Source organism: Pagrus major, chromosome 15, assembly GCF_040436345.1.
Source record: "Pagrus major chromosome 15, Pma_NU_1.0".
Classification (NCBI taxonomy): Eukaryota; Metazoa; Chordata; class Actinopteri; order Spariformes; family Sparidae; genus Pagrus; species Pagrus major.
This window is the reverse complement of record NC_133229.1, coordinates 4,427,371-4,453,947: the sequence shown is the minus strand read 5'-3', so window position 1 is coordinate 4,453,947 and position 26,577 is coordinate 4,427,371. Positions and strand designations below refer to the sequence as shown.

At 39.6% G+C, this 26,577-nt stretch overlaps 1 protein-coding gene across 1 annotated transcript in view; it reads right to left on the bottom strand.

Annotated features, from left to right (window-relative positions):
- piezo1 (piezo type mechanosensitive ion channel component 1 (Er blood group)) overlaps positions 1 to 26,577 on the bottom strand; it is a 99,938-nt gene that overhangs the window by 5,543 nt on the left and 67,818 nt on the right. Inside the window, exons 24-51 of the mRNA XM_073482491.1 lie at positions 26,071 to 26,227; positions 25,477 to 25,720; positions 25,164 to 25,260; positions 23,521 to 23,686; positions 22,400 to 22,489; positions 21,461 to 21,543; positions 19,930 to 19,998; positions 19,703 to 19,803; positions 18,537 to 18,681; positions 17,388 to 17,462; positions 16,804 to 16,976; positions 14,058 to 14,167; positions 13,451 to 13,630; positions 12,463 to 12,721; positions 11,460 to 11,648; positions 9,463 to 9,621; positions 9,049 to 9,298; positions 7,581 to 7,722; positions 6,575 to 6,722; positions 6,326 to 6,478; positions 5,598 to 5,659; positions 5,309 to 5,467; positions 4,423 to 4,570; positions 4,017 to 4,205; positions 3,366 to 3,458; positions 1,207 to 1,379; positions 350 to 472; positions 178 to 257 (exon numbers count right to left, since the gene is read on the bottom strand). Of these exons, the coding sequence (XP_073338592.1) occupies positions 178 to 257; positions 350 to 472; positions 1,207 to 1,379; positions 3,366 to 3,458; positions 4,017 to 4,205; positions 4,423 to 4,570; positions 5,309 to 5,467; positions 5,598 to 5,659; positions 6,326 to 6,478; positions 6,575 to 6,722; positions 7,581 to 7,722; positions 9,049 to 9,298; positions 9,463 to 9,621; positions 11,460 to 11,648; positions 12,463 to 12,721; positions 13,451 to 13,630; positions 14,058 to 14,167; positions 16,804 to 16,976; positions 17,388 to 17,462; positions 18,537 to 18,681; positions 19,703 to 19,803; positions 19,930 to 19,998; positions 21,461 to 21,543; positions 22,400 to 22,489; positions 23,521 to 23,686; positions 25,164 to 25,260; positions 25,477 to 25,720; positions 26,071 to 26,227 (4,017 nt within the window). The remainder of the gene's footprint in view (positions 1 to 177; positions 258 to 349; positions 473 to 1,206; positions 1,380 to 3,365; positions 3,459 to 4,016; positions 4,206 to 4,422; positions 4,571 to 5,308; positions 5,468 to 5,597; positions 5,660 to 6,325; positions 6,479 to 6,574; positions 6,723 to 7,580; positions 7,723 to 9,048; positions 9,299 to 9,462; positions 9,622 to 11,459; positions 11,649 to 12,462; positions 12,722 to 13,450; positions 13,631 to 14,057; positions 14,168 to 16,803; positions 16,977 to 17,387; positions 17,463 to 18,536; positions 18,682 to 19,702; positions 19,804 to 19,929; positions 19,999 to 21,460; positions 21,544 to 22,399; positions 22,490 to 23,520; positions 23,687 to 25,163; positions 25,261 to 25,476; positions 25,721 to 26,070; positions 26,228 to 26,577) is intronic.

Here is a 26,577-nt window from a genome sequence, read left to right as displayed (position 1 = left end):
GAGCTGCTATTCTCTAATTTACTTAGTAAAAAAAGCAGCCATTAACTCATTGGGGTTGTCCTTTCAATGACTATCTAGACTGATCCAGGAAACTATTTTGCCTGTTTTAATATTTTTCATGCTAGGAAAAAATCTTATATTGTACATATTTGACATTAACTGTGAGTGAACTCTGACCTTTTTGGAGCTGACTGACTGGTTTGGCTTCAGCTCCATTGGGGGCACGGATGTAGTTTGGGAACATATTAGGAACAAGCCTGGTAAAGAGACAAGACACTATGTAAGACAGAACTGTAAGTATTAAGTAAACATCTATTCACATAAACATCCTTCCAGAAAATAAACCTACACAGGCCCAGTGCGATTGCCAACCAGTAGTGAGGCCAGATCTGCTCTGACTGGGTTTCCAGGTTCCAGGTCTATAGAGTGTTTGTCAAAGGTGTGTTCCACTGTCCCTCCTTTACCCAGGTCTCTGTCAGGGACAGAAATATTCAGACACAAACAGACACAATCAGCTTTGAAAAGAGACATATCATGTATACCCAGTAATATAACTGATATTACTGTGTTACAGAGAGGAAAAGTAAAGGCTACCAAAATGAATAGATATCCATACAGTCAGTCTTGTATTTTCTCATAGGACACTTGTCCTTTCACTTATACTCAAAATTGATTATATGTAAAGTAGCTTGTATGAGTTACAGCTTATTTTAAGGCTGGTGCTAAAGATTAATGGGCAAAAAATGTTGCCTGATGGAGTTGCCTTGTTGTAACCTAATTTAAAAAGGAGTATCTTTTATATGATAGCAGTCTTCAAACACCTTAAACTACTGATAGGTTGTCAGGCTCAGCCATGACTTGTTATCATCAGTATACTGATATAGTGTACAGTTCCCCAGTTCCACACAATTTGCTAATTTATTTTCTGGATCATAACATCATATGGGAGACAATATGCAAACAATATAATTTTAACTTAGTAGTATAATAATAATTCAATATTTTGTTCACAGTTGAGAGATATAAACTGAGGAATATTGCCCTGGTGTATATGTGGCATTTTATCTAATCAGGAGATGATGATTTGTCATTATATCACAAATAAATACAGATGTCTGTAAACCTTTTTACCTTTACCCAAAGAGGACAATCTGTGGTTTTAATAATGAGATCAGTCAGATCCACAAAAGACAGCAAAGGTTTTACCTCTGGAAAGTCCAGGCCAGACGTAGTGTTAGGTCAGCAGGACTTCCAAGTAATTCTTTAATGACTTCCTGTCTGCTGGGGGGGCTGATCCTCCATACCGATCCTGAACTCCCTTCAATCCTGGCTGTCACAATGTCCTCATAACTGTAGAGGGTGATGAACTGCATGGCTACCTAGATGCACATACAAGCAACATTTTGCATTAAAAACAAGTATATAGAGAGGCAGCAACTCAAGTAAGACACAAACAGATCATGAGAAAATTCTATAAATCTCTATGTTTCTTTGAATATGCAGTAGTAATAGCAAAATGGACAGCTACATCAGACAAATAATTTTTAATGGGAACACCCCTATTAACTTTATCTATAGACAATGTTAGAGCCTGAGTTTTCAGTAATGTTGCCCCTGAGCATGTGAGAGAGGTGAGCGTGTTAAAAGAATAATTTAGTGTCAATTATTTATTACGAAATGTGATTCAAACCAATGTTTTTGAGGATCAGGTTATGCCTGTTCGAAATACTACATTTGGAGAAGTTTTTTGTTGAACAGGTGACAATGATATAGGAAGTAAAGAGTCAGCTAGAACCAAACGCCTTACTTACTAAAAAAAGGGTCATGATTTTAAAGGTGATGACAGAGTTAGGAATCAGCGTAGTGGTGATAAGAGAAACCATGTCAGTGGACACGTGAGGTGGTGTATATTGAGAAGGGGACAAAGCACTGAGCCTTATGGTATCCCTGTGGACAGGAAGTGACACTTTGACTCCTTCTCTTGTCATACGACTTTTGAACGATCAACAAGGCAATGACTGTGAGAATACACAGATATATAGTAACATGGAAGAACAATTTAATGTGGACTGTATTTGCAAAAACTTTAGTGTCTATATCTTCTCCACAGCAAATTAGATTTAGATGCATGTTGAATGAAAACTCTGATAGTCATCTCCTTAGGGCTGTCTTACAGCATATCTAAATTTCTACCAAATTTTACAAACACAGCTGAGAAAATAGGCAAGCGCCTCAATTTAAGTGTACAGTCATGTACCACAGGGATTACGTTGGGAGAATAAAAGCTCTTAAACTATTTCAAGAGGCAACATGTTGCTTTGAGCTGCTCATGTCGGTGTCTAAATGCTTGATGTGAAATAAAAGCATACCCACTGTTTTCAGACCTCCAAATGTCAACATTTATGATCAGATTTGAAAAGCTACATGGTGTAACCATGTTGGATGTGATGCTCTGAAGCCAAAACATGTACACGAGGTGCACTGAGAATGAGAAGAGGGAGGAGAGATACAATCGTGCCATTCTTTGACCCTGCAGCATTATGAGAGTGGGAGGAGGGAAAGACAAAAAGGACTATGCAAATAAGCGAGTGTAAAGAAGCGAAAAGAAGAGGTCAGATGATTGCACCGAGGGATGCTCTTGGAAGGAAACAAAGGGAGGAGGGTGAGGAAGAAAGGAAGGAAGTAAGTAAGGAGGGAGGGAGATGCCGGTGCTCTGCAGTCGTGAGGAGTTTGATTGACAGCTCATTTGGGCAGATATGAGTTTCTACGCCCGTCCTAGAGCCTACAACAGCCAATGAGTGATCGTGTAGACAAGTAACCCACTCTCTCTTCTCTCTCCTCTCTTCTGAGCAACTTAGATGGCAGCCTCCATATTATGATGCATCGTGTAGCCAATGAAGTTTCAAATCCAGTAGTATATCATTTGATTAAAATTGAACGTTGACCATGTAAGACTATATGATGGAGACCCATGTTGTTTTCCAGCAACTAGGAGCAGTTACAGGTCATCTGCAGGCTCATTTTTGCATTAACAAATTTGGTGAGAAAAATAAATGAATAATTCAGCGAAAAATATCAGCTTATAACCTTTCAAAAGAGCCCAAAACTATACCTGTGCTCCAAATGGTTCAACAACAGCTTTGAATTTACATTGGGCTAGACAGAGATAGGCCTTTTAGGATCATTTTACGTACATTTCCATGACTAAACACAGGTTAAACACACTTGAGAATTGCACATGGAGCCTGCCAGAACTCACAGGACCAGCCTGATAATTGTTTATACCAACTACAGCACTCAGACAAAGACAGAAAGTAGCAGTACATACAGACAGACACAGAAATAAAAGTTCAATCAGTACGCACTGCATTGTCTCCAAACTTTTTGGTGAGTTGGTCATATTCAGCCTCTGTGAAGGGCTGGATGGACTGCTGCTGCACACTCATGGTGAACAGGGGCTAAACATATACAAGGAAAAAAACACTAATGGGTTATTCACATATTATACAAATTTTATACATTGAGCTATTATTTATTTTATTTTATTATTGATGAATCTGCAGATTATTTTCACGATTAATCAATTTTATCATTTTGCCTATAAAATGTGAAAAATTCTAACTCCTCCCAGTTTGTAACACTGGCTTTCTGTAGTCTCCAATCCATATGTGACAACCCTGGTTAGATCATCATGCAGTATTACTGTACTACATGCAGTCTCTCAATGGAAGTTTCACTTTAGATAATCATAAGACCAAGCAGAATCATAAATGTATTAAGCAGCCATATCTAAAATAATACCTGTATACTGACAGTTTGTGAATTAATTTTACACACTGCAGAAACATTATAACTAAATAATTAAAATAACCTTTCATCAATATCCAGAAAGCTATTTTGGAAGTTTTGTTATTAAATTATATTAGCTGCATTTTAGCTACTCTGCCATAGTTGTAGCTTGAGAGTGGTCGTAACTTGTGTAAGCTTTTTTCATTTTTAAGAGAAGTGCTGATTACCTCGTATCCTCCCAGCTTGACGGTCACTGTGACATCGATGGGGTGGTTGACCACACCCACCACTGATCTGACCAATGAAATGAAGAGAAGGGGAAACCAGATGATGCAGATCAAGAAGAAGATTATGAGTCCACCCATGCCGTATTTCACTATCTTCTTCTTCTTCTGTCCTTTAGGCTGTGGATATTTCTGAGGACAGAAAATGTGTATTTTTAGAGACAATAAATATTTTTAAAGAGTTTGTTCATGCTACTCAAGCAAAGAACATGCCAAAACATCTTAAGTTTGGATTTTAATACTGAAAAACCTGAAACTGTTCTGAAGAGTTACTGTTTGTCCCTTTTAACTGAGTTTTTTGCCCAAGTACTGGTCTGCTGTCACATCACAGCTCACACACACTTCATACCTTCTCTGTCTCACGGCTGCATTTAATGATGAAGATGTTGGCATAAATGTCCTCCACACACATCCAGTTTGATAGAGACAGTGTGGTGTCAGTCCAAACCCAGTCCATCACTGCCCGCAGTTCCACCAGGAACGGCACCAGACGAAACCTACACACACACGCACAAGCACACACACGTGCACGCTCAGAATCTACATCATGTTGTCAATATATTATATGATAATTCTTGAAATGGAAATTACATTTTTGTGGAGAGACCTCAGAGTTATGCGGCTGCCACATATGCCTTATTCCACTACATGGTACGGTATGGCTCGGCTCGACTTGAACTAAGAGTGTCGCTGATGACTGGTGTTGACAATAACTGTAATATTCAAAAAATGAAATGCTGATATTGTGTTAATAATTGACATATGATAATATTGTGTAAAGTGTTGTTCTAAAATGTGTGTTAAGATGGATGCCTTATCCTCTACTGCAAACCAAATCTACCCATGGGTACAAATAAAATAACTTGACCCTGAACCCAATCAAGAACACCACCCTGTGACACATTGAAGATGATGTCGTGGCAGTTTCACGCAGCAACACTATGTTAGTGTCAGCAATAATAATATCTGCAGGGAAAAACAAATCCAAAAAGGTACCTGTTACCATAAGTGAGCCGAGTCATACCATGCAGTGCAAACAAGGCAGTGGCTCCAAGCAGGTGCACCTCATCTGTCATTATAGATATTAGTTTGCTGATCTCATCGTTTTAGGAGGACTAAAAGAATCATATATAAATAAAAATGCAACTGAAACACATTTTTTGGACTTCCAAATGTCCCAAATGTTCATTGGACTAAACAGCACAGAGAGCTGCAGATGTTATTTGTGTCCATACCCTTGGAAGAGAAACAGGTTGAGGTGGTTGTATTTCTTTGTGAGGAAGTTGCCGAGGATACGAGTGGGGTATCCACAGCGGATCTGATAGGCTGACAGGCCAAAGTAAATACACTTGACAAAGTACCAGAGCTGAGCCACAAAGTTCTGATTGAACATCCTAAACAGACAGAAGGAGAGAAAAGAAGATTAAAGCCAAATTTTACCAAATCCCAAGTAACAACACACTGATGTAATCATTTACCATGAATACTATAATTGAAGAAATACGTGATTTAGTTTGACTTCACCTTTCAGTGACAGCTGGCAGGATGAAGAACATCCACAGATGGATCCCGAACACAAGTGTCACCTGTAGGAAAGGAAAGACGGAGGGAGGATATGAAGGGTGTAAGGAAAGTGATCAAATACTTTGAATGCAGAGAAGCACATTAGTAGAGATGTTCTATTCTATAACTCTGCTATTTACTGATGGTGATCAGTGATGTAATTTCAAGCAAAAAACGTATCTTTGTCACTTTCCACGATGCATGGTGGGTCAGTTTCTCAATTACAACACAATATCACAGCATCCAGGTGGAAACGAGGTGGAATTGAAAAATCACAGATCTCAACATTATGATGCATACCGTAACCCCTCTTTCGCTCTGCAATGCCAGCATGCTGAATAAAATGATACACTGGAGCGGCGCTGCTTGGCTACTGTGAAAATGCAAAGCCGGTGTAAAGGCAACCCTTTGTTGTGGCACTATTGCAAAATCTCTGTCTGAAAAGGGCTATGGATTTTACCTGTTGCAATAGTTCACTATCTGGGCACTAAGGGAACTTTTAAGAAAATACATTTGCAAAGATAGCTGTAACAAGGACATGTGTGTGATTTTTAAATTTGTGATGGTGAACAATGGAACAAACAACAGACAGAGAGCCACAGTCCTCCACCTCTTGACTTCAAAGAGGAAAACATGCAACCAGACAAAGAGAAGCATGAATGCTCAGAATGTGAATATGTGAAGTGAACCTGAAAGATGAGCTTTCCCAAGACAGCCTTGCGTAGATACAAAGCTCTGTCGATGATCATGGTGCTGAACTGGATGAGCAGCATTACCAGGAAGGCCTCAGGAACCTGGTCCTCTGACAGGGTGGAGGCAATGTCAGCTGCTGCACTGTGTTTCTGAAGGAGAGAGGACGCAAGTCACAAGGGATTTACTCCATTAACTGGCCTAGCAAACTACAGCAAGTTGGCTGAGTGGGTCTATGGCTCTCTCACCCCAAAAGCCCAAAACCCAAAGACAATGATGATGAAGTCGATGACATCAGTCAGGAACATGAGTGCATAGACATCGGTGGCAGCCCGATACTCCGGGTGGAGAATACCCCCGAAGAACCCCTGAGCTGGCCTGTAAACACTCTGGATACTGCAGAGCAAAACAAGATGGCACGCATTAAACCCCTGCATTCATGCAAAAAGAAATTATATTTCAGACATACAGTGTTTTTTTAAGGATTCAAACCACATTATTTGTTTTAATTTAAAACTATTTTCAAATACATTATTGATTATTTAGTCTTCAACAATTTAAATACATTGACAAGTGTTCTTAGAGGGTGCCTGTGGTGACTTACGTGTATGGTGACATCATGACCTCTATACCAGGGGTCTCAAACTGCCGAAATATTGCCAAATAGGTGCTTTTACTCTTTGCTTTGCTAACTCTCTCTACATTAAAAGTTAAATGTGACTCCTGTTACTCTGCTGCTGGCCCCGCTGCTGCATGGAGTAGACACCTCCAGCTGTTTGCAATTGTAGCGTCCGTTGTGACTATTGAATTTTTAAAAGGCACGTGACTACCGCGGCAAGTCTAATTTAAATTATTTATAAGGAGAAAGGATTTAAACTCTTAAAAACTATTGTGCATACAGATGTATACTTCCATTTTTGTTAAATATGAAGAAAAATATGAACTGAAGTGCTGCCAGGTGTCTGGCAAGAAATAAAGTACTAATGTATATCATTTGTTAGCTCAGTGCAAGGTTTCAATAAATTATTTAAGAGTAAGGATAAAAGATTTAAACTGTTAAAAACTAATCATATAAAAATGTAAACACGCTGCTGTTTGCATTTTTATGTTATAATGTTCATAATGGACATAAAAACTGCATTTTCAGAAATATTGCTCTTTCCTGTAGTGCTTGAACGCTTGTGGCCCTCCTATAAGATCACAATTCAAGCAGTGACCCCAAGCTAATTTTAGTTTGCTCTATACTGTACTCACCCAGAGATGAAGACATGTGCTATCTTGTTTCCAACAGCCATCAATCTTTGACTTGCTTCCTCTCTCTTCTTGCCTTTCTGCTTCTTCTTCTTCTCTGGTTCCTCACAGGGATCTGCAGTCTCAGCTGTGGGCTCCTCTGAAACTGTCAGAACCACAACCAAGGAGGGATTTAGCAGAAAGAAGTAGAAAGATAGTGTACGATATTTTCTGAAACATGTTTTGTCTTTGTTACACATGCTATATCAGTGTATTTTGGTCTGACACATCAGCAAGGAGATGACCAACACAAACAGAAAATACCACATGAGATAAATGGAAAACAGTAAAATTGACCTAAATTAACAGCAGAATTTACTTTAGATGTGAAAATTCCTGCAGCCTATAACATGTATGTACGGAGCCCGGGAGGTGACATGGTTGTGTTCTTATTTTAAAAACGTGCAAATTACTAACCCGCCTTCATGATTTATTCATATTTTGCGTGCCCATTTTATTAAAACACTCGCGCCCAAAATCTGTACAATTTTGAGAGTGGAAAGCCAAAACGCAGTCGGTTAAATATTGAGTATCATGATCGAGACCATCAAATTATTATTTTTTTAATTTAGGTATGAATCACAAAGAAATATTTAGAATCCTAGCCTTATATGCTTTCATTTTAAGCAGGAGACATCTTATCAGAATCCTTATAGCACACAGACTTTGATGTCAAAGATTTTCGGACTTGCAGGAAGTAATACATATTATCAATGAGCAATTAAGAGGCCCTGGGAGACATAATAGTTACAGGTGGATGTATGGAAAGTGTCTGGGACGTGGAAAAGAAACCACATCCACGTCACCTCCCAGCGTCCATATGTATGCATGTGTAAAGGAAAAACTGTTTGTGCGTGCTTTTTACAAGGTTTGTGGGTTTACATCAACCACCAACCATCTGTCAGCAGCATACAGTATAGTGTTTCTCAAACTTTTTACAATATGTACAACCTCAGAAAATATTAGGCACTCCAAGTTCCACCAATATGACGTCACGTTAAAATACAGAAGCACCCCATCTGAATTGGGTGCACAAGCTCAACCATTCAGGATGTAAATAATGTCCTTTCAAATCAGTTTGGGAACTCAGGGTTTCCAGAGACATGGATTATGCCGGACGAGCTGTCTGGAGCCATTTTTGTGATTTTTTATGATTTGAAACAAGTCCCAGGCTACTTGCTGCAATGCAATTTTGCTGTGAAGATCCAGAAATGCATTGTGGACATGGGAGTGAGTAGATAAGGACTGAATTTACATTTTGGGGTGATTTGTTCCTTTAATCACTGTAGATATTTTGACCATCATAGCAGCTAGTAGAAGCTTGTACAATACCAGATCCGTGGATGTGGGACACCTTAATGGAATGCAGCCAGAGTTAATGTTATTAGTCACACCTCCACTCTCATAGTTTACACAAAATGAAGCCACAAACCTTTGTTGCGCTGTAGTTTGGCTTTTTTAGGTTTCTTCCGGAAACGAATACTGCTAGATTTCTTTGGGACCTCCTCTGTAACCTGCTCACTGTCTCCCTCCATCTTATCTTCTTTCGGGCTACTGGCAGGATTTAATGTGTCTGTCAGCCCAGATGGAGTTTCCACTGGTCCATCTTCAGACCCGGTGGGTACTGGTTCAGCTGGAGGAGGTTGTGGGGTAGTAGCAGCAGAGCTGGTACTTGGTTCATCCTACAATGACAAAAACATTGGATTCAAAAACTATTAAAGTAGTCTTTAAATACTGATACTATGACATGATGTAATTTCTTTGTTCAATGGCCAAGAACACATTCTTCAGCAGTTATTGATAGAACAGTAATCAATAGCAGCTAATATCACATATTTACACAAACCTTTTCAAGCTGGTCCAGTTCAGCTACTTCTAAGTTTTCCACAATGGGTGTTGAGCTAACTCTGCCCTCTTCCTCTTTCTCCTTCCTTCTTCCATCTTCATCTCCTTCATCCTTACAACTCTCCTCTAGGGGGCCCTCATGGTCCCACAGGCCATAACGCTGTGCCCACACACACACACACACACACACACACACACACACACACACACACACAAAACAGAAAAATACAAATGTGTGAGGCTAGAGTTATTGGTTAAAGTAGAAAAAACATTGCACTCCTTCCACAGCTTACAGAGTTTGGTAAAATACGTAGCTTAAAAATAATAAAAGTGTTGTCACCTGTAGGGTTATTCCACGTCAAGTCACCAAGAATTGAGAATTCCGAAGTTCATGTTAAAACTTCTATCAAATTAATGGGACCTTGCTCAATCCTATAGCTGTATTCATTTTTAATTTTCAGTTGTGATTTTCTGAAGTTTGTTCCTCATCTTTGTGATACATTTGTGTGTGTGTAGTCTAAGCCTCACCAACTGCTTATTTTTCACTGGATTGGGCTGAAATTTGTCCTCAACATCTAAGAAACCCTAATGATACTTAGCAACATGTATTCAAGTATGCCAAGAAAAACAAGTAATAACGAAGTCTGAGCATACGGAAGCCCTGAGGGGCAAATGAGGAATAATAATCCATTTTCTAAGTCTGATCTCTGTTTTCTCGCCTGTGTTTATGACTTGGGAAAGGGTGAAAAGGCATTCATGTTTTCTTACAAGGGTGTTTTATTTCTCTGCGCGCTCTTGACACAAGATACATCCATTGTGTGTTAGCAGGTTGTTTTTGGTGAGGAATATGTTAATCAGTGCTAATTAGTCATCAGCGTCACGGTGGGATATTGTGTATTATCAGCAAGTCAGATGAAGCAATAACATTTAATGGTATTTTAATGGGTATTTTTCAAATTCTGATTTATGAGCCATTTCATGTTACATGATAGTTTACGGTTAAAATGTTTTATGATCAGAAAGCGATAATGAAACCAACAGTAACAGGTACCCAGGGGCTCCAGCAGAGGGAATGTATAAGTGTTGAGCTGTGTTGCAAGAAGCCTGGCTTTATCCTTTCAGTCACTACACACATGATGTGAGGAAAGTTTGTGTCTGCATCTCTCAATCAAAAAACTCCCCTTTTGCAACAAGTATTTTACCTTAAAATGCCAGCTTTAAAATCATTTTGATGGTGCAGTCTCTTGTTATAGGGTGAATGGCAGCATTGTAGTTTGCACCTACATTATGTCTGACAAATTGCTACAGACCTGGGATTTGTATAGATGAGAGCAACACAACCACAGCCCACATTTGGCTGAAAACAAACGCTGTGAAAGGATGACAAACAGAAAACAGCTAGAAGCAAGATACCTAAAAGCCACTGTGTAGCATTTTTTCTCATCAAACAATACAAATCCCAATTGTTATGATTTTACTGACTTTCCCAATGAGTGAAGGACAGTAAAAGAAGAGGTCTGTGGCTTCGGGCTGTTCACAGAGAGGATGAAAATGGTAAACCGTGAACTCCGACCAGTCAGTAGTGAAGTGAATAAAAAAGAGCCTTTGCAAAGGTGTAACAGAGACAGTGGTACGCTTTGCCACAGCAGTGTAATTAGTGATCATTGATCGACAACAACATAACATGAATGTTTTCCTGACTGGCCATCAGATTTTGGGTTCCTAATAGCTAAAAATCCATGACGACAGTGGTTTGCACTCTGCACACTGTGGGGGGGGGGGGTGCCAAATTCTGCTGTATCTGAAGTCAATGCATTTTGTCATCCAGATTGTAATGGTCTGGCAGCAACTGGAACATTTGACTGTACATTTTTCAAGGGTGTATTTTACAAAATTATACCCTTGTTGCTTTCACCCTGTACCACCAGATTAACATGGCCTTGCTTACTGATTTGTCAAGTGTAACCATCACTGTAATCACTGTAAACACTGACTCACCATGAGCAGGGACCTGTGAAAGAACAGAACCAGCAGCTGAAGAAGATCATATCGGATGTAGTTGTCAGTCTTCTCCAGGCCCAGGATACGGGGTGGGAAGAAAGGTTTGTCTTCATTTAGAGTCATCTCATAAACACTGTTCCAGGGGAAGAATCCAAACTGGAAAAGGTATTTCACCACCACCATCACCTGAAGGAGCAGAACAGCACAGCAGTATCACCAGTCAGACCAGGGAAGAGCACAGAAAAGGCAATTGTCAGTCACATCTGTCAGCTTTTGTGATCTGTATATAGCAGTTCTCTTAGACTCATCACTGTAATTCAGTAATTGGATGACAGTGGTAAGAGATCTCCAACTCTAATAACCAGTAATTGAGGCATCACATACCGTGTAATAAAGCAATAGATTGAGGAGATTCTTTAAAGGTTACAGCAACCCTATGCAATTATTCTACCTTAAAATAACAGCTTCGAAAACATTTTGATAGTACACTGACTTATAAAAAGGGAAAATGGTGAATCAAATGCCTGTTCTTGCACTAAAACTTTGGTTGAGCGGGTACAATCTCTCACATGAAGTGTGTAATGTTTTACGCTCTCCGCCACACACAGTAAGTATGGGTCTTTAGCTAAGACGAAGTTAGCTCAATGTTCTCAGTACCATAATTTCCCCACCCTACTCTGTGTTCAAGTGGGTCTTGCAAAATATTTTTCCAGATACTACAGAGTTAATGTGGCCACCCCTACCCCTTTCACTCTGTGAAAAAATAGTTCTCCTCTTCACAGATGGAAAAAAAAAAATTAAAGGAACTTTAAGGAAAGGAATTTTTAGGAAAGGAATATTATCCTGGCAAACTATTTTTCTACCAGTTCTCAAGTCGTAAACACAGGAGAGTAAACACTTTTCAGACTTAGAAAATGGATCATCAGAAAAAGCAATTCCTCACTTGCCCTTCAGGGTTTCCATATTTTCACAATAAAGAAGTGTCTCTCAGTGTTCATACCTCTGTGTAGACTATAGCAGTCATCCAAAACCTCTTGGTTGGTCTCGGAACAGACAACATAGCCCACAGGAACACCAGTATGGGCAGGAGCAATGATATCACGGAGGCACTGACCACGTTGTTTAACACGATGATGAAATAGCAGACTAGCTCTGAGTTAGCAGCCAGCAGGTTGTACATGGCAAAAAGCAGCTTCAGCAGACGGTTCTGGTTGGTATAAAAGTCTCTGCTCTGTTCCAGCTCCTCGATGAAGAACTGCCTGCAGACAGAGAAGGGAAGGTCACAACCATCAATTTGTGCTCATTTTTCATTGGATTCATCACCAGCCTTTCAATAAATGAGCGAACCAGTGACCCGGGGCCTCATTTATATAACTGTGCATAGGATTCACGTCAAAAGGTGGTGTACGGACAAAACACAGAAAGTGCTTATGGACAAAAATATTCAGATTTCTAACACATAGCACATGCATATCCTATGTGGGTTTCCCTTTATAAATCACAATGAACTTGATATGTAGTGGAGCTTTTGCAAGCTTCATGTAACGCTCATATTTGCTGACTGTAACGACAGTGAATGGACCATTATCTAACTGACAGTTCTGCGCAACAAACAGGTGATAAAAATACATGAAACTATGAACTTGTATATTTTCGATTTATTTTACACAAAAATGTTGAAGTTCAAATATTTCTGGTGTTTCATCCCTCTGCCATCGGAGCCACAGTTTCTCAGTTCTCCAATTTATGTCACATGACATGACACTGACACATGGGTCAGAGATTCCATGGAGACAGCACTGTTTCGGGTGCATGCAACATTTATAAATGGGGCCCCAGAGCTCTGAAACACAACATAAGTTGTAATAAACTACAGTTTTTCTTTAACACATTCATGACTCCACTCTGTGGAACCAAGGTGGTCAGAAGAAGCCAGTAACGGCGTCTGTTGTTAGCCTTATTTAGTCAAGTGGGTCCACAGTATGTACCTGTCTCCCAGCAGCTCGCTGGCTGTTCTGGAGTGTCTATGATGTTGTTTGGATGGGACTGATATAAGCTCCATGCTGCTGCTGGATTGGGGTTCTGGACTCAGGAGGTTCCCAATGCTGCTGAGCCTTGGCCTGGGGGTAGACCGGCCTGTCACACCCCCACTATTCACCTCCAAGCAGCTGAGACAGCAATAAAAAACACACAAAAATACATAAAAACTGAAAAACTGAGGATGAAAAGTGGATTATTGCACAAAGTATTATTCAGAGCAAGACTTTCAATCTAAAGCCCCTCTAGCTGCCACCCTATGAAACAGGTGAGCAACAGAGCCTTACCATTAGTAACACTGAACATGTACATTTTGTCCTATCGCTAGAGGAAAAGGTAATAGCGAGGCCTTAAAAACAGAGAGGTTTCGTTTTTTATGAACATGCTCAGGGTATTTCATGGCAATTATCACACATGGCAATTACCTAGAAAGACACCCTAAATGCCAGGGTGTGGAACCACTTTCACAGTATGATGTGTTCTAAGAGGGGTGCCTCTCGATCAAATGTGGTTGATAAATAGAAGACATAAGTGACAACATCTTTTTTCCATGCTGACCTGTATTTGGTTGAGTTTTCTATATCAGTTTCATCCAAAAAGGTCTCCAGTGTGGGACTCTCACTGCCCTGAGATAGCTGGTCGTCTGTGGAGTCTGCTGTTGTAGGATGCTGCCAATCAGAGGGAGGTAGACATAAGTTAGAGGGTGTGTGTGCTTGCATGTGTATGTGAGCGTTCCAAACACCAGTTTTTGATTTATTTCATGTTCATATTTTTTTTATTTTAGGTGTGAACACCTAGAAAATGTTCACAAGCTTTAATGTTACAAAGCACCTTATTTTTGGCTGAACCGCAACAGCAGGGCCAGCCCTACAAATATGAATGTCATTGACTGACTGAGTTAATGAGTGAGCAACGAAGTTACAGGTTTGGTCAAGGCAGTTGAGTGGCGTTTGCTCATTGGCTGTTGGCCAACGCGAACGGTTATTATGTCACCGGGCGCTTTTTCCACTCAGCTGTTAGTAAATGCACGTAGGTTACAGCGCTGATGCGATCCCTCACAAGTTTACTGACAGTGAAAACATTAAGAGTGACCACACTGTTGCTTGGAGGAAGTGAGAAGGAGGTGAGGTTTTATTATTATTGAACCTTTGGTCGTTAAAATTCGAGTCCAAATAGAAATTGAAAGTATGAATGGATAGCTAAATAATATAGCTCCAGGCTCACGTCAAATACCAGGAAAACTACAGCAGAAGAAACAATATAGGGATTAACGGAGTTCCAGAAGGTACAGAAAATGGACATAAAGTGATGGACTTTTGATCTATATGCCTTACTTTCATTTAATAAAGTTTTGCCATAGGATTTTTCTTAGACCATAAAAAAGGCATTCAACATATACTTATATTCTGTGGCTCGGATGGAGTAGATTTGGAAGGGGCAGGACAGTCTCTGATAGTCTTGCATTTAGTTGTGAAAACCAAAGACATGGAGACTCCATTAGCTGCTCTGTCTTTGGATGTGGATAGGTCTATGGTAGTAATTAATGGTCTGAGGTCATCTGCTTTTCCTGCAGGAAGCAGGGTGACCCACTTTCATTATCTTGTTCATTATCACACTGGAGTCACTTGCAGAGGCAGTAAGATCAAATGAATCTGTCAGGGGTGTCACAATGGGTGGCCGGGAAAACAAATTATTAATATTGGCCGACGACATCCTGATTCTGACGTCGGACCCACAGAGGTCTATGCCCCCGTTGTTGGACCAAATCTGAGGTGATGCCTCTATCAAAGTACTATTACAGAAATAACTTTCAGAATTGGAGATTTCAGTGGGTACCAAACAATCAAAAGTATTTGGGGATACTTCTGAATCCATTTTTTTGTGTTTTGTTGTGTTTATTTATTTATTTTATTTATTTATCTTATTTTTATTTTTACTATTTTTGTCGGTGTTTTTGTTCCTATGTGTCTTTCAATATCCTTCTGCAAGCTGTATAGCACTGCCTTATATTTTACCACACAACTAGGAATAATTATATATAAATAAAGTAAAATGTAAAATGCAAAAGTTAAAAAGAAATGCTCCAACTGAAAGCATTTGTAAAGATGAAATTGGAAATAAGACAAGTGAAACATGACATGTGTAACTCAGAATGGGGAATAGTTCAGCTTAAATTGAAATTTGTTAATTAAATCAAGCGGAAATAATCAGTAGATCTCAGCAATACATCTTTTTTAGGCTACAGCTGTCTTAATAATTAGTAAAATATATATATAAAAAGAAATCTATGAATTGAACTTGTGAATGTGATAACTCTCACAATCATAACCACAGGCTGACAAAGGGATATTCTGCTGTTTAGTTGCAAGAGCAAGACTACCCCAGTAACAAATTGGCCACATTTTCGCAACTTGACCAGACACGGTCCAGCCATATACCAGGTTTTGACCTCGTCTTGTTCTCCTAGTGTTTATTGCTGCAGCACCTCTATAAACCTTCTGTGTGAATCCTCCTGTCTCTTTAAGCCACCCTCCTGAAAATCCCAGTATGATCTGATTGATCAGCTCTCACAGGCCTGAGCAGGCCCACCATGTTTCCTCATTAGCTCTGCTGTTGTTTTTACAACCACGGCTGTGCTGGGGGCGTGGCTGGGTGTCACTGCCCTTAAGTGACTGTATAGTTGTGACATCAGAACCTTACAGAAGTCCTAACGCCTCGTTTTAAGACACAGTCTCTGAATACGGACTGTGTGCATTTCACAGTGGATTTAGTGTTTTTGTACTTTCACAGTATTTATATAGCACCTAGGCATTATAATAAAAAATCAGAATAGGCACTCAGTAGGGCGCATACCTCTGCCAAGGCCCAACAGTCCCCTTTAATTCAATCAAGCCTCATCCAGTATCATATGAAACACATTTAAATCTGCTAGATCTGGATTTTTATTTGAATAAATTGTACTCTCATAGATACCTCTACTTTAATAGGCCTATTTTTGCATTATTTCCTGATAAAATAACAACAGTATCTCACATTGTTAAAGAAAGTGAGAAAAAATTCCTGGATCTGTCCCTTTATCCAGATCCGAACCAAAAGTTAATGTGGTCTAGTCTGGGCCGATACCCATCCTCCAGTCAAGCTTCGTGGAAATCTGTTCAGTGGTTTCTGTGCAATCACAATGACAAACCAACCAACCAGAAAAAAAACAAATGGGCACAGGTGAAAACATAACCTCGGTGGAGGTAACAAAAATAATAATAATAATTTGGGATCTTAAACAAAAATGTCTGTTTTTAGTGTTTACCTGCTGTATCTTGTGTATGATGAAATAACGTTCATTGCACAGAACAGTAGATGTCTCTCTGTACTGTTTGGTCAGGAGGTTGAGCCAATGAGTCAGTCCATCCAACATGGCCAGAACTATGGCCCATAAGAAGCGCAGGATGTCCAAGATCCTCTGAACCATCTCACCATGACCTGCAGCACACAGAAAGAGAGACTTGGGATGAGGAGAGAAGAAGAGGAGATACAGTCAAGGATTTAATAATAGTTCTGAGAAATCTTAATCTACTGCATACACATTTTTCTAAAGGATTGTGGATACAGGACAAAAGTTTGTGGCCACAATATTCTAACATTTGTTCTAGTTCTGTCCTAAAAAACATTAAAACATTTAGCCATTAAGGCTTGTAAAGTGCCCCATTTTCTGAGAACACAACCAATAAATTTAAACTGACTCTCAAGAGGAAGCCATTCATTCACTGCACAGTGTTGTGTAGTGGACACAGCAGCACGTATTAGGCTGCATCCAAATGTCCAGAGGGTGGAGATTTGGATGCAGCCATAGTGAAAGGTGGAGAAAAGAGAAGACTTTGAATGTGAACCAACCTGACTCCTCTTCTTCTGGCTCCTCCACCTCCTCCTGAATGACAGGGTCCTCAAACACATCGTTTTCCCCACAACCTACACAGACACACACATATATACACACAAACAGCATACTTAAATTACTATGTCTGTGTGTAATCTGCCATTTACAGTTTATCTTGGGTTTAGATGACCCAACAAGAGCAGAAAAACCTGAAACGGTTTTATCTTTTCTTTGCTTTAGTTTTACACATCTTTGTTTGTCTTTGTGATTGGTCACAGGTATAAATGCATTTGGATGCTTCAACAATATTCTTAGGAGTCATTAATGAAGGCTTCAACTACCAACAAAACACTTAAATCAATTACTAGTTACAGGTTACACATAAATGTAGACTTTAATTAGGCCACTCAGTCATTTTCAGAGGCACGACTGAGGCAGACTGTAGTCTGGAGGGTCATGCTCTCCTCCAGACTACAATGCTGAACAGTAAACCAAGCAGGCGTTGTGGAACCAAAAGAGGCGTGACGGGACACATCATAAAGTTTTTTTTAAGAGTGTTTCTCCCGGTTTCCATCTGTAAATCTAAAGATGTGTCAGCAAACAAAGTTTTAAAGTTTTTTGCTCGAAATGCAGTAACATAATCAGTCAGTAAACAGCAGGAGCTGTTGGGTACAGACGCTGCTGCTGTACCAGGTGAAGGTGAGAGTTGGTAGGACAGACAGGGTGACAGCGACTTTTTTTCCACGTAGATATTCATAATTTTTTCCTCAAATTAATTGCCAAAGACAATACCTGCTACCACATTACTGCTGTTTGGTCTTGGAAGGTTGCTTTGTGGGTCATTTATTTTTTATTTTGAGCAATATCAAGCGAAGGATGTGTTTTGTTGTCAGTCTGTGAATGTCATTACACTGTCACACCCCTGGTTGGCGCTGCCAGCTTACACTTTCACACAGTCTTCAATTCACCTCTGTTACAGCTGTGCTACTACGTCTGCTGGCAGAGCGAAACGAAACTGTGTCCCCATTCTGCCTCTGTAACTTTTATACAGACGCTGAAGCAGAATATTGGCGCAAGATTCCCACCTTGAAAAGGCAGTGTGAAAGGGGTTTTTAGACTCTGCTCTGGCATTCCTGATAGTGAAAAAGGAAATAAGGATATTTAACCTATCACAGAGTAAGGCTCCTGTTGTGACTCCGTTCTTTCTTCTCTCTCTTTCTCTTTATTCTCAGGCCTCCTCAGCTGTCTCTGGCGTCTCTGACGTTCTCGCAAAGCTGCTTTCACACTGCTCACCCACGCCTGGTATGCCAACTGAGAGGAAAAAACAAAAAGCAACATCACAATAAAAATATGGAAATTAGAGTCTAAACACTGCATGTTATAGCAAAACATTTCAACATAACAACTGCAACTATATGCACTATGCAATAGCAATCAATTGTTAACAATCAGATAATGTGGACATGTGACCCATTTTCTTTGGTGACCAATATATCTATTAGGGCTGTCAATATAATGCCTTCATTAGCCTGTAGCCTGAGTGCATCTCCCAGAAATGTAACTACCAGTCTCAGCAACACGGACCACAAGGAATGTCACTGGTCCGCTTAAAAGCATCACATTTTCTGACTTCTCCTCCAGTGCTTAACAGCGGTGCTTATAACCTGTAGTTTCCCCAGTAAACACACTGCACTCATCGGCTGGTGCAGTCCCTCCTGACCGGCCTGCTGCTGCTCTTCTTGGATTATACCCCCCTCCTCCGGAGCCTCTCTACGCTGGACAGGCTGAATGTCTGAAGGAAGACTGCCCCTCAACGAGCAGCCCGGTGGCAAACGCTGGCACGCCGGGAGAAGTCGTTCTAGCCGGGTTTGTATGGAGCCACAGCCTGCCCTGCAGACATTCTGCCTGTCCGCTCTCTCTATTTCAGTGACCCAGCTGAGGGCCGAATGGATCAGTGTGTTTAAAGGGGTAGGTCAGTTGGCAATTCGCTCACCACAGCCAGCAGCACAGACACTATGGCGCACATAGGCTTTGCGTAGAGCCCACGTGCAACCATAATTCAGCCTTTATTATAAGACCAGTAGCCAAACTTCGTGGGTGACATAAAAGTGTCAGATTGTACTGTAGTCCACTCCATTTGAGTAACAACTTACCTTTTTTTTTGTTTAAGCACAAAATCAAAAATTATAAAACATTATAATAAAACAAGCATGTGCAATTCATTTTGATTAATTATTCACAAACCCTTTAATTAATTAGATTCACTAGTTTAATTTAAATCACTTGACAGCCCTAATATCTATATCAGAAAGGGTTCAGTTGTGTGTCAGACCTGACAGGCAGTCTGTTTCTGAGGCTTCTGTTCTTCAGACTGTAGCTCCTCTTCATCCTCACTGTCTGATTCAAAGAGGTAGTACTCTCCTGAGTGGAGCACTGTGAGTAGACAAGAACACATCCTTTACCTTACTATGTAGTTAGATCAGAAGGACTACATTTTACAGCACCTATCAGTGGCTTATTCGTGCAGTAATCCCAGATAAAACAGAGTGTTTGTCATACCTGTCGCATGGTCCAACCACGGCCGGTGCCACTCTTTCTTCCGAGACCTCTTTTTGTCTTTCTGGGTCTCTGTAAGGAAGCGAGATGGTTGTAGTTTTAGTAGTTTAACTAATAGTGGAATTAATATGAAATTGTGACCTGAGTGTGGTGCTACAGTAGGCCATGGCGTTATTAAACTTAAATGGGTTCATCTTTAGGAAAACATGAATGTCCTCAGCAGAATATGTGGCACATTGCATATAAGATTAGTATGAACAATGTAAAGCAAGGGGTGCTTAGTTACTTTAAAAGCATTTTGTTATATTTGTAAAGAATCAAAGAATCTGACAAATAAAATAATAAAATCCAGTATACGTGGCGAGCACAGGCCTCTAATATCCCCATCCAATCATTTCATTCAGCCCGTATGAAAAGATTAGACAAGCTACCTGTCTGCTTGCACGCATTCTGCCCATGTAGTCATTGCATCTGACAGGACTTTTCCCAATACGAACATGCTAGCTTGATAGCCGTGAGTAATAACAATATCCATTTGTTGTTTTCTTTCATTATGATAATGTTAGGTGTTTTCGTACATGTGAGTGAGACATGGATAGGCTTACAGATGACATGAAGGGCTGTCTGACCAAGTCTTACCTACCCCAGCTTTAATAAGGTGATATTAGCATAACTTTATTATGTAAAGACACGTGCTTTACTAAAAAAAAACAATGTGCCAGGTTTATGAGTCTCTCAGCTTGAGTTTTTCTGGCCCAAATGGTCAAACACTGATTCATGTCGCTTTAAAGAGCAACTAAACCCCAGAGGTTCAGCTAAAGTGCCTTTACCCTGGAGGTGTTCAAATGCCATTTAAAACCGTGGTCACTGACTTGGCAGCCTTCTCTCCTGTAACTCCAGTGCCTTCACCTCCACCCCTGGATATGAAAGTCAGGCCATAAGGATGTAATGTGACCGTGATATGACACGTTTTATAGGAATATCAATATGGTGTGAACGCGTCAGTGGTTAGCAGAAACTGCCAGCATGTTATCCTGGTGACTGGGCTGTTACCAAAGGCATTTTTATCTAACTGCTCAATAACTTCGTCACCGATACTCCTCTCCCACAGTCTGACAAGTCGGGAGGTGTTAGTTTTACACGAGGGGTCAGGGAGGGAGGGGTGGGGAGGGGTGATTGGTGTCAAAAGCCTGCCTGGACAGCCACTGACAGCAAAATTCAACTGCAATAGCCAGGTTTCAACCTGTAGAGGGCAGTCACTATGCATATTTCTAACACAATATGTAGAGTTCAAATACTGAATACTGAATTCATTTCACTTTTGTTATAAAAGACAGGAGGAAAGAAAAACAAGAAAAGATGACAATGATTCTTTAATAAGCTTCTCTTGGTTTAGTGTAAAATATTCTGTAAAAAAAAAAGTAACTATTGTTGTAAAAGTACAATATTCCTGTCCTGTGTCCTGGAGGGACACGGGAAGGCAACACATGTTAACTTTCCACTCAGTAGTCAAACAGTAAGCCAGTAATCCTACCAGAAGTCTGACTCTCACTGGGATCTTCACTTGTTTTGTGTCCATCTCTGTACTTCTGCTGCTTGGAGCGAATCCTCTGCATCCTGACAGAAGAGTGCAGGAAAGGAAGAATAGAACTTTTACTCTCTAGAACTTTTAGACAGTTTATTATATTTGCTTTGGGTTGATGCAACTATGTATTCTGTATCTCCATACAGTCGTGGTCAAAAGTTTATATACACTGTAAAGAACATGTATATCATGTTAGTCTTGTGTTCCAATGATTTCTACAGCTCTCATTTTTCTGTGATGGAATGAGTGAACACAAACTACTTTGTCACAAAAACATCGCAAATTTTGGTTCAGTAATGAATTTATTATAGGTCTTCTGAAAATGTGACCAAATCTGCTGGATCAAAAATATACATACAGTAATTGTAATATTTGCAAGCTTCTGGTCGTCCTCTGGTTGAATTTTTAACCACTCTTCTTGACAGAATCAGTGTTCAACTAAATTTGTTGGCTTCCTGACACGGACTTGTTTCTTCAACATAGTCCACATGTTCTCAACAGGGTTCAAGTCAGGACTTTGTGAAGGCCATTCCTCAACTCTAGCCTGATTCAGCCATTCCTTTTTCCTGAAGAATTTAGAGAAAATCCTCCTTATTCATTCAATATTTCACTTTATGTGTAATGAATCTAGGATATATGAAAGCTTCACTTATTGAATTAAATTACGGGAAAAAAATAATTTTTCCATGATAGTCCATTTTTTTTTTTTAGATGCATCTGTACATGTTCTTTACAAGTCTATGTAAACTTTTGACCAAGACTGTATTAGATTTTTGCCCATGGTATATTAGTTTAGGAGGTAGATCTAATGCACACATCGTAACAATTGTAACGCTACTCACAAAAGCAAACTTTATCGGTTGCACTTCTTGTACTGTGAACACTTACGATCTCTTGAGCTGGGACAGAGATTTGTTCTCAGCTTGTTGGTGGATCTTAATGTTCTTCACGATGCTGGCTCTGAAGAGCTCAAACCCCCTGAAAGTAGGCCCAACAGTCAGTGCAATTATCAGCAAGTCACTGTCTAAGCTTACTTATAGACTCTACATTTAGTTAATTTAACAAAAATATAAACACTTCTGTTCTTGCTCCAGTTTTTCACAAGTTGAAGTAAAATATATAAGACTTTTTTATGCACACAAAATAATTATTTCTCTCATATTATGACAACAAATTTGCTAAAATCTGTCTTCTATTTTTTTATAGTTCAACCACTTGACAGGTGTGACAGTATGAAAGCGTTCCAATACCAACAATTACCACAATTTAGTATGCCAGAAAAAGATTTAGTATGTCCAAATGTGAAGTATGTAAGTCACACCTGTCAGGTATGGATTATATTGGCAAAGGAGAAGTGCTAGCAAACAAATATAAGCTCAAAATCTGATATTTTTATTATTATTAATTTGTGTGAATAAAAAAGTCTTAATCTCTTTCTTCAATTTGTAAAAAAAACCCAAAAGTTTTGAGTTTATATTTTAATTTGAATATTTGTTATCAATTTAAATCACTTTGTAGAGATCTGTTTTCACTTTGACATTTAAGGCTCTTTTCTGTTGATCAGTGTCAACAATGCCACTAAACCTACTACTTCTGTTTCAAAGTTGTAGAAAATAAAAAATGAAAACAACTATTAATACTTTCTACAGGCACTGTACGAACAGTCACCTCATCATGATAAACTGACTGTTCAGTCAACCCTATGTACCGAAGATGACAGGGACCCTGTGAGCTAAGAAAATATTGTTACATATACTGTCCCTAAAGTTCAAGAATAAACTTGAATTCGCAACAAAACTATTATATATTCTTCCTAAACTTTTTGGCTTGTGTCACATTAAAAAGAACGTTCTCTCTTTAGTTTGATTTGAGGTATTTTTTTATAAAAACACACACATTTATGTATAACAGAGATGTATCTTTTCTTTCCTAGCCCTTTAATACCCCGAGCATTCAAACCACTGCCTTAATTCCTTCATTCAGTCAGTAAATTATACATTGTGTGTTACCTTGAGGCCTGTTTGGCAGAAGCCTGCAGTTCTGCTACCACATGCAGGAAGTAGAAACTGAGGAAGACTCTCCTCTGCAGCAACAGGAAGAGGAAACAGATACTGTCCCAGATGATCCCGGCCTCTTCTACTGGAAGGCTGCATTGCTTGTCACTCACTGCTTTTGCTGTTGAAGAAAAATAAAGTATCATATACCAATATTAAAAAGCAGAAACACTGCTTCTGTAAGTTGTTTCTTTTGATAAAATAAACCATCAGCACTTGAATGCACAATCGTAACTATAGTTAAAAAAAGCAAACTTACAGTATATTGACATTTTTGGTGATTAATGTATTGTTAAATCACTTGTCCTTCAGAAACCGAACATCACATGAACAGAATAAAACACAATGCAGTAACAAACATAATGTCCTTAATGTATATACTATTCCCACAGGTGGGTAGTATCTAGTTACATTTACTCTGTTACATGTACTTGAGTAAATTTTTGGAGTAAATTGTACTTTTTGGAGTAGTTTTAATGCAGCATACTTTTTGTCTTACTTTTACATTCAGAAACAATGGTGCTACTTTTATTTGTTATTTTATGCATTCATGCACATTCTGTTAAGAGGCAGGTGGTCAGCTAAGTCCCAGGTCTGCTGGTGCTCTGGTATCGATCCAAAGCAGCAGGAGTAGGAGCCTTTCAAATTGCGCTAACTGCTGATATTTCCAGATGAATTAACAGCGCACAGCACAGCGGGCTGCAGTTGTATGAAGTCAGTAGAACATCAGAGAAGCCATCGCTGACAGAGCTGTAAGTGTGTCTGTTGTTTGATAATATATACACAGTATATGATGCTTCAAAACTACTGCTACTGTTCTGCTTTCTGCCCCACTGTAAACATTCAAGCTAACGGTGTGTGAGTGCGATGCATTTAACTAATAATGATGAAAAGAGACAGAAAAGTGGAGACCAAACTGTGCACACGTATGTGGACATGACTGATATGTTTTAAGTACAAGTGGTCTTCTTCAGGTCTAGGTAAAGAAGTTAACACAACTGTATTTAATAAACAATAATTAAACATTACAGGCATCGCATTGTGTCCAAATTCACCTTCACCACTTCTTTAGTCTTACTGTCTTCATGTGATTGGACAGACCTGGACATGGGGGGCTCACACCTGATTGTGATAGAACTGAAACATCTGTACTGGAATGACTGAATTTAAGTAGACTGTAACATGACTCATTATATGTAAAAGTGTATCATCATTTTGTGATCATACTCAAGAAATACAGACTGGGAATATTGTCCTGGTGTAAATGTGGCAGATTATCTAATCAGGAGATGATGATTTGTTTTTGTGTCACATGTAAGTACAGATGTTTGTTCACTTCTTTACCTGATGAAGACATCTGTGGTTGAAATAACTGCAATCAGATCTACAATAAATAAGACTTTTTTTTTAGGTTACTCACTACTTGAGTAACTTTTTTAGTTAGTACTCTTGTATTCTTACTCAAATAGTTATTTTGATGACTACTTTCACTTCTAGTTCTAGTTCTTCGAGTAACTGTTTATGAAAAGTAACAGTACTTTTACTTGAGTTTTTTGAGTACTCTACCCATCTCTGATTATTATTATTAAAGGACTTACGGTCATAGTATCCTTTGACTGTGCAAACCAGACTGAAGAGCTGAATCACCCAACAGAAGCGTTTCTGCATATCAGACACAAACACACACGCCAAGATCTGAAACACAAACACAGAAATACACAATTAGGTGAGGTCAGACAGAGACAACAATCATCCCAATCACTCAACACTTTATGCTTGGTGTTGTGCTTGCACGGTGAAAACAGGATTTTAAGTGTCTTTCTATTCTAATCTGATACCTAATTTGTTAAAACGTGCTGATGGCTGATGTTACTGTGGGAACAAGCATCAAATGATGAGATTTCAACTTACTGATAACATATTTTTAGAGATAATGACTGCCACGTTATAGATGATGAGACAGTCCCACAGGATGAGGCGGGTCCTGGATGGTTTGACCAATAGCTGAGTCCCAAACAGCAGAAAAAAGAAGCAGGCAAGCAGGTAGCCCAGTCCAAACACAGAAATCCTGGTGGCCCCTGTGATGAAGACCACTGACAGCACGAACCAGAAGAGGTAGCGGAACACTAGGACTTTAGCCATGTCCAGGTACCTCCTGGAGGACGACAGGAAAACACATACTCATTGTGATGGAAATTCTGTAGAGCTGGTGGCCTTGTGGCTATGAAGAAGATGCCAGGAGACCCGACAACAGAATAATCAGTCTAGCCTGAGATGTGCTGCTTAGTGAGAGACAAATGTATTCAGTCTTATCAAAGGCAGCTGCACTCAGCTGACAGACACAGCATAGAAGAAGGTCACTAACTGTGAGGCAAAATTCCTACACACTCATTACATTACAGATTACAAACGATGACAGAAGCAGAGCAGAGAAACAGAAGGTTCAACTGTGGATGACACAGACATAAACCAGACAGACAGACAGTAATAGAGACATGTATTGACCTGCAGTTGATGTAGTTGGGTGCAGGGTTAAACAGTCGACCTTCCATTGGATCAGGGTCGTCTGTGTTCTCTCCTGCCAGGACCATCCACTCCTCCGTGTGCTCACACTCAAACACTTTCCACTGTTGGGATGCACACAGCAGCAGCACAAAGTCCGCTGCAGACAAACACAACAACACAATACAGCATTATCATTACCAACCTCATTATCAAGGAAGAAATAGAACCAAGCAGTGATGAGGTTGCAGAAGCCCTGAGGGGCTACATCTGATCTAAACTGACTTGAGAACTGGTGGTAAAAATTTGCCAGGATAATCTTTCATTCCTTCTATTTTTTTTCATGTGTGAAACTGAGTGAAAAACTTGTATTCACAACAGAATATTAACACGATTATGGTTGGGTACCGTTCACATTTCAACCAATATCGGTTTCGATACCAGTAACTGGAATGAGATACCAGTTCCCAATGGTACCTTTTTTCGGTACTTTAATCTCTCTGTACTAAC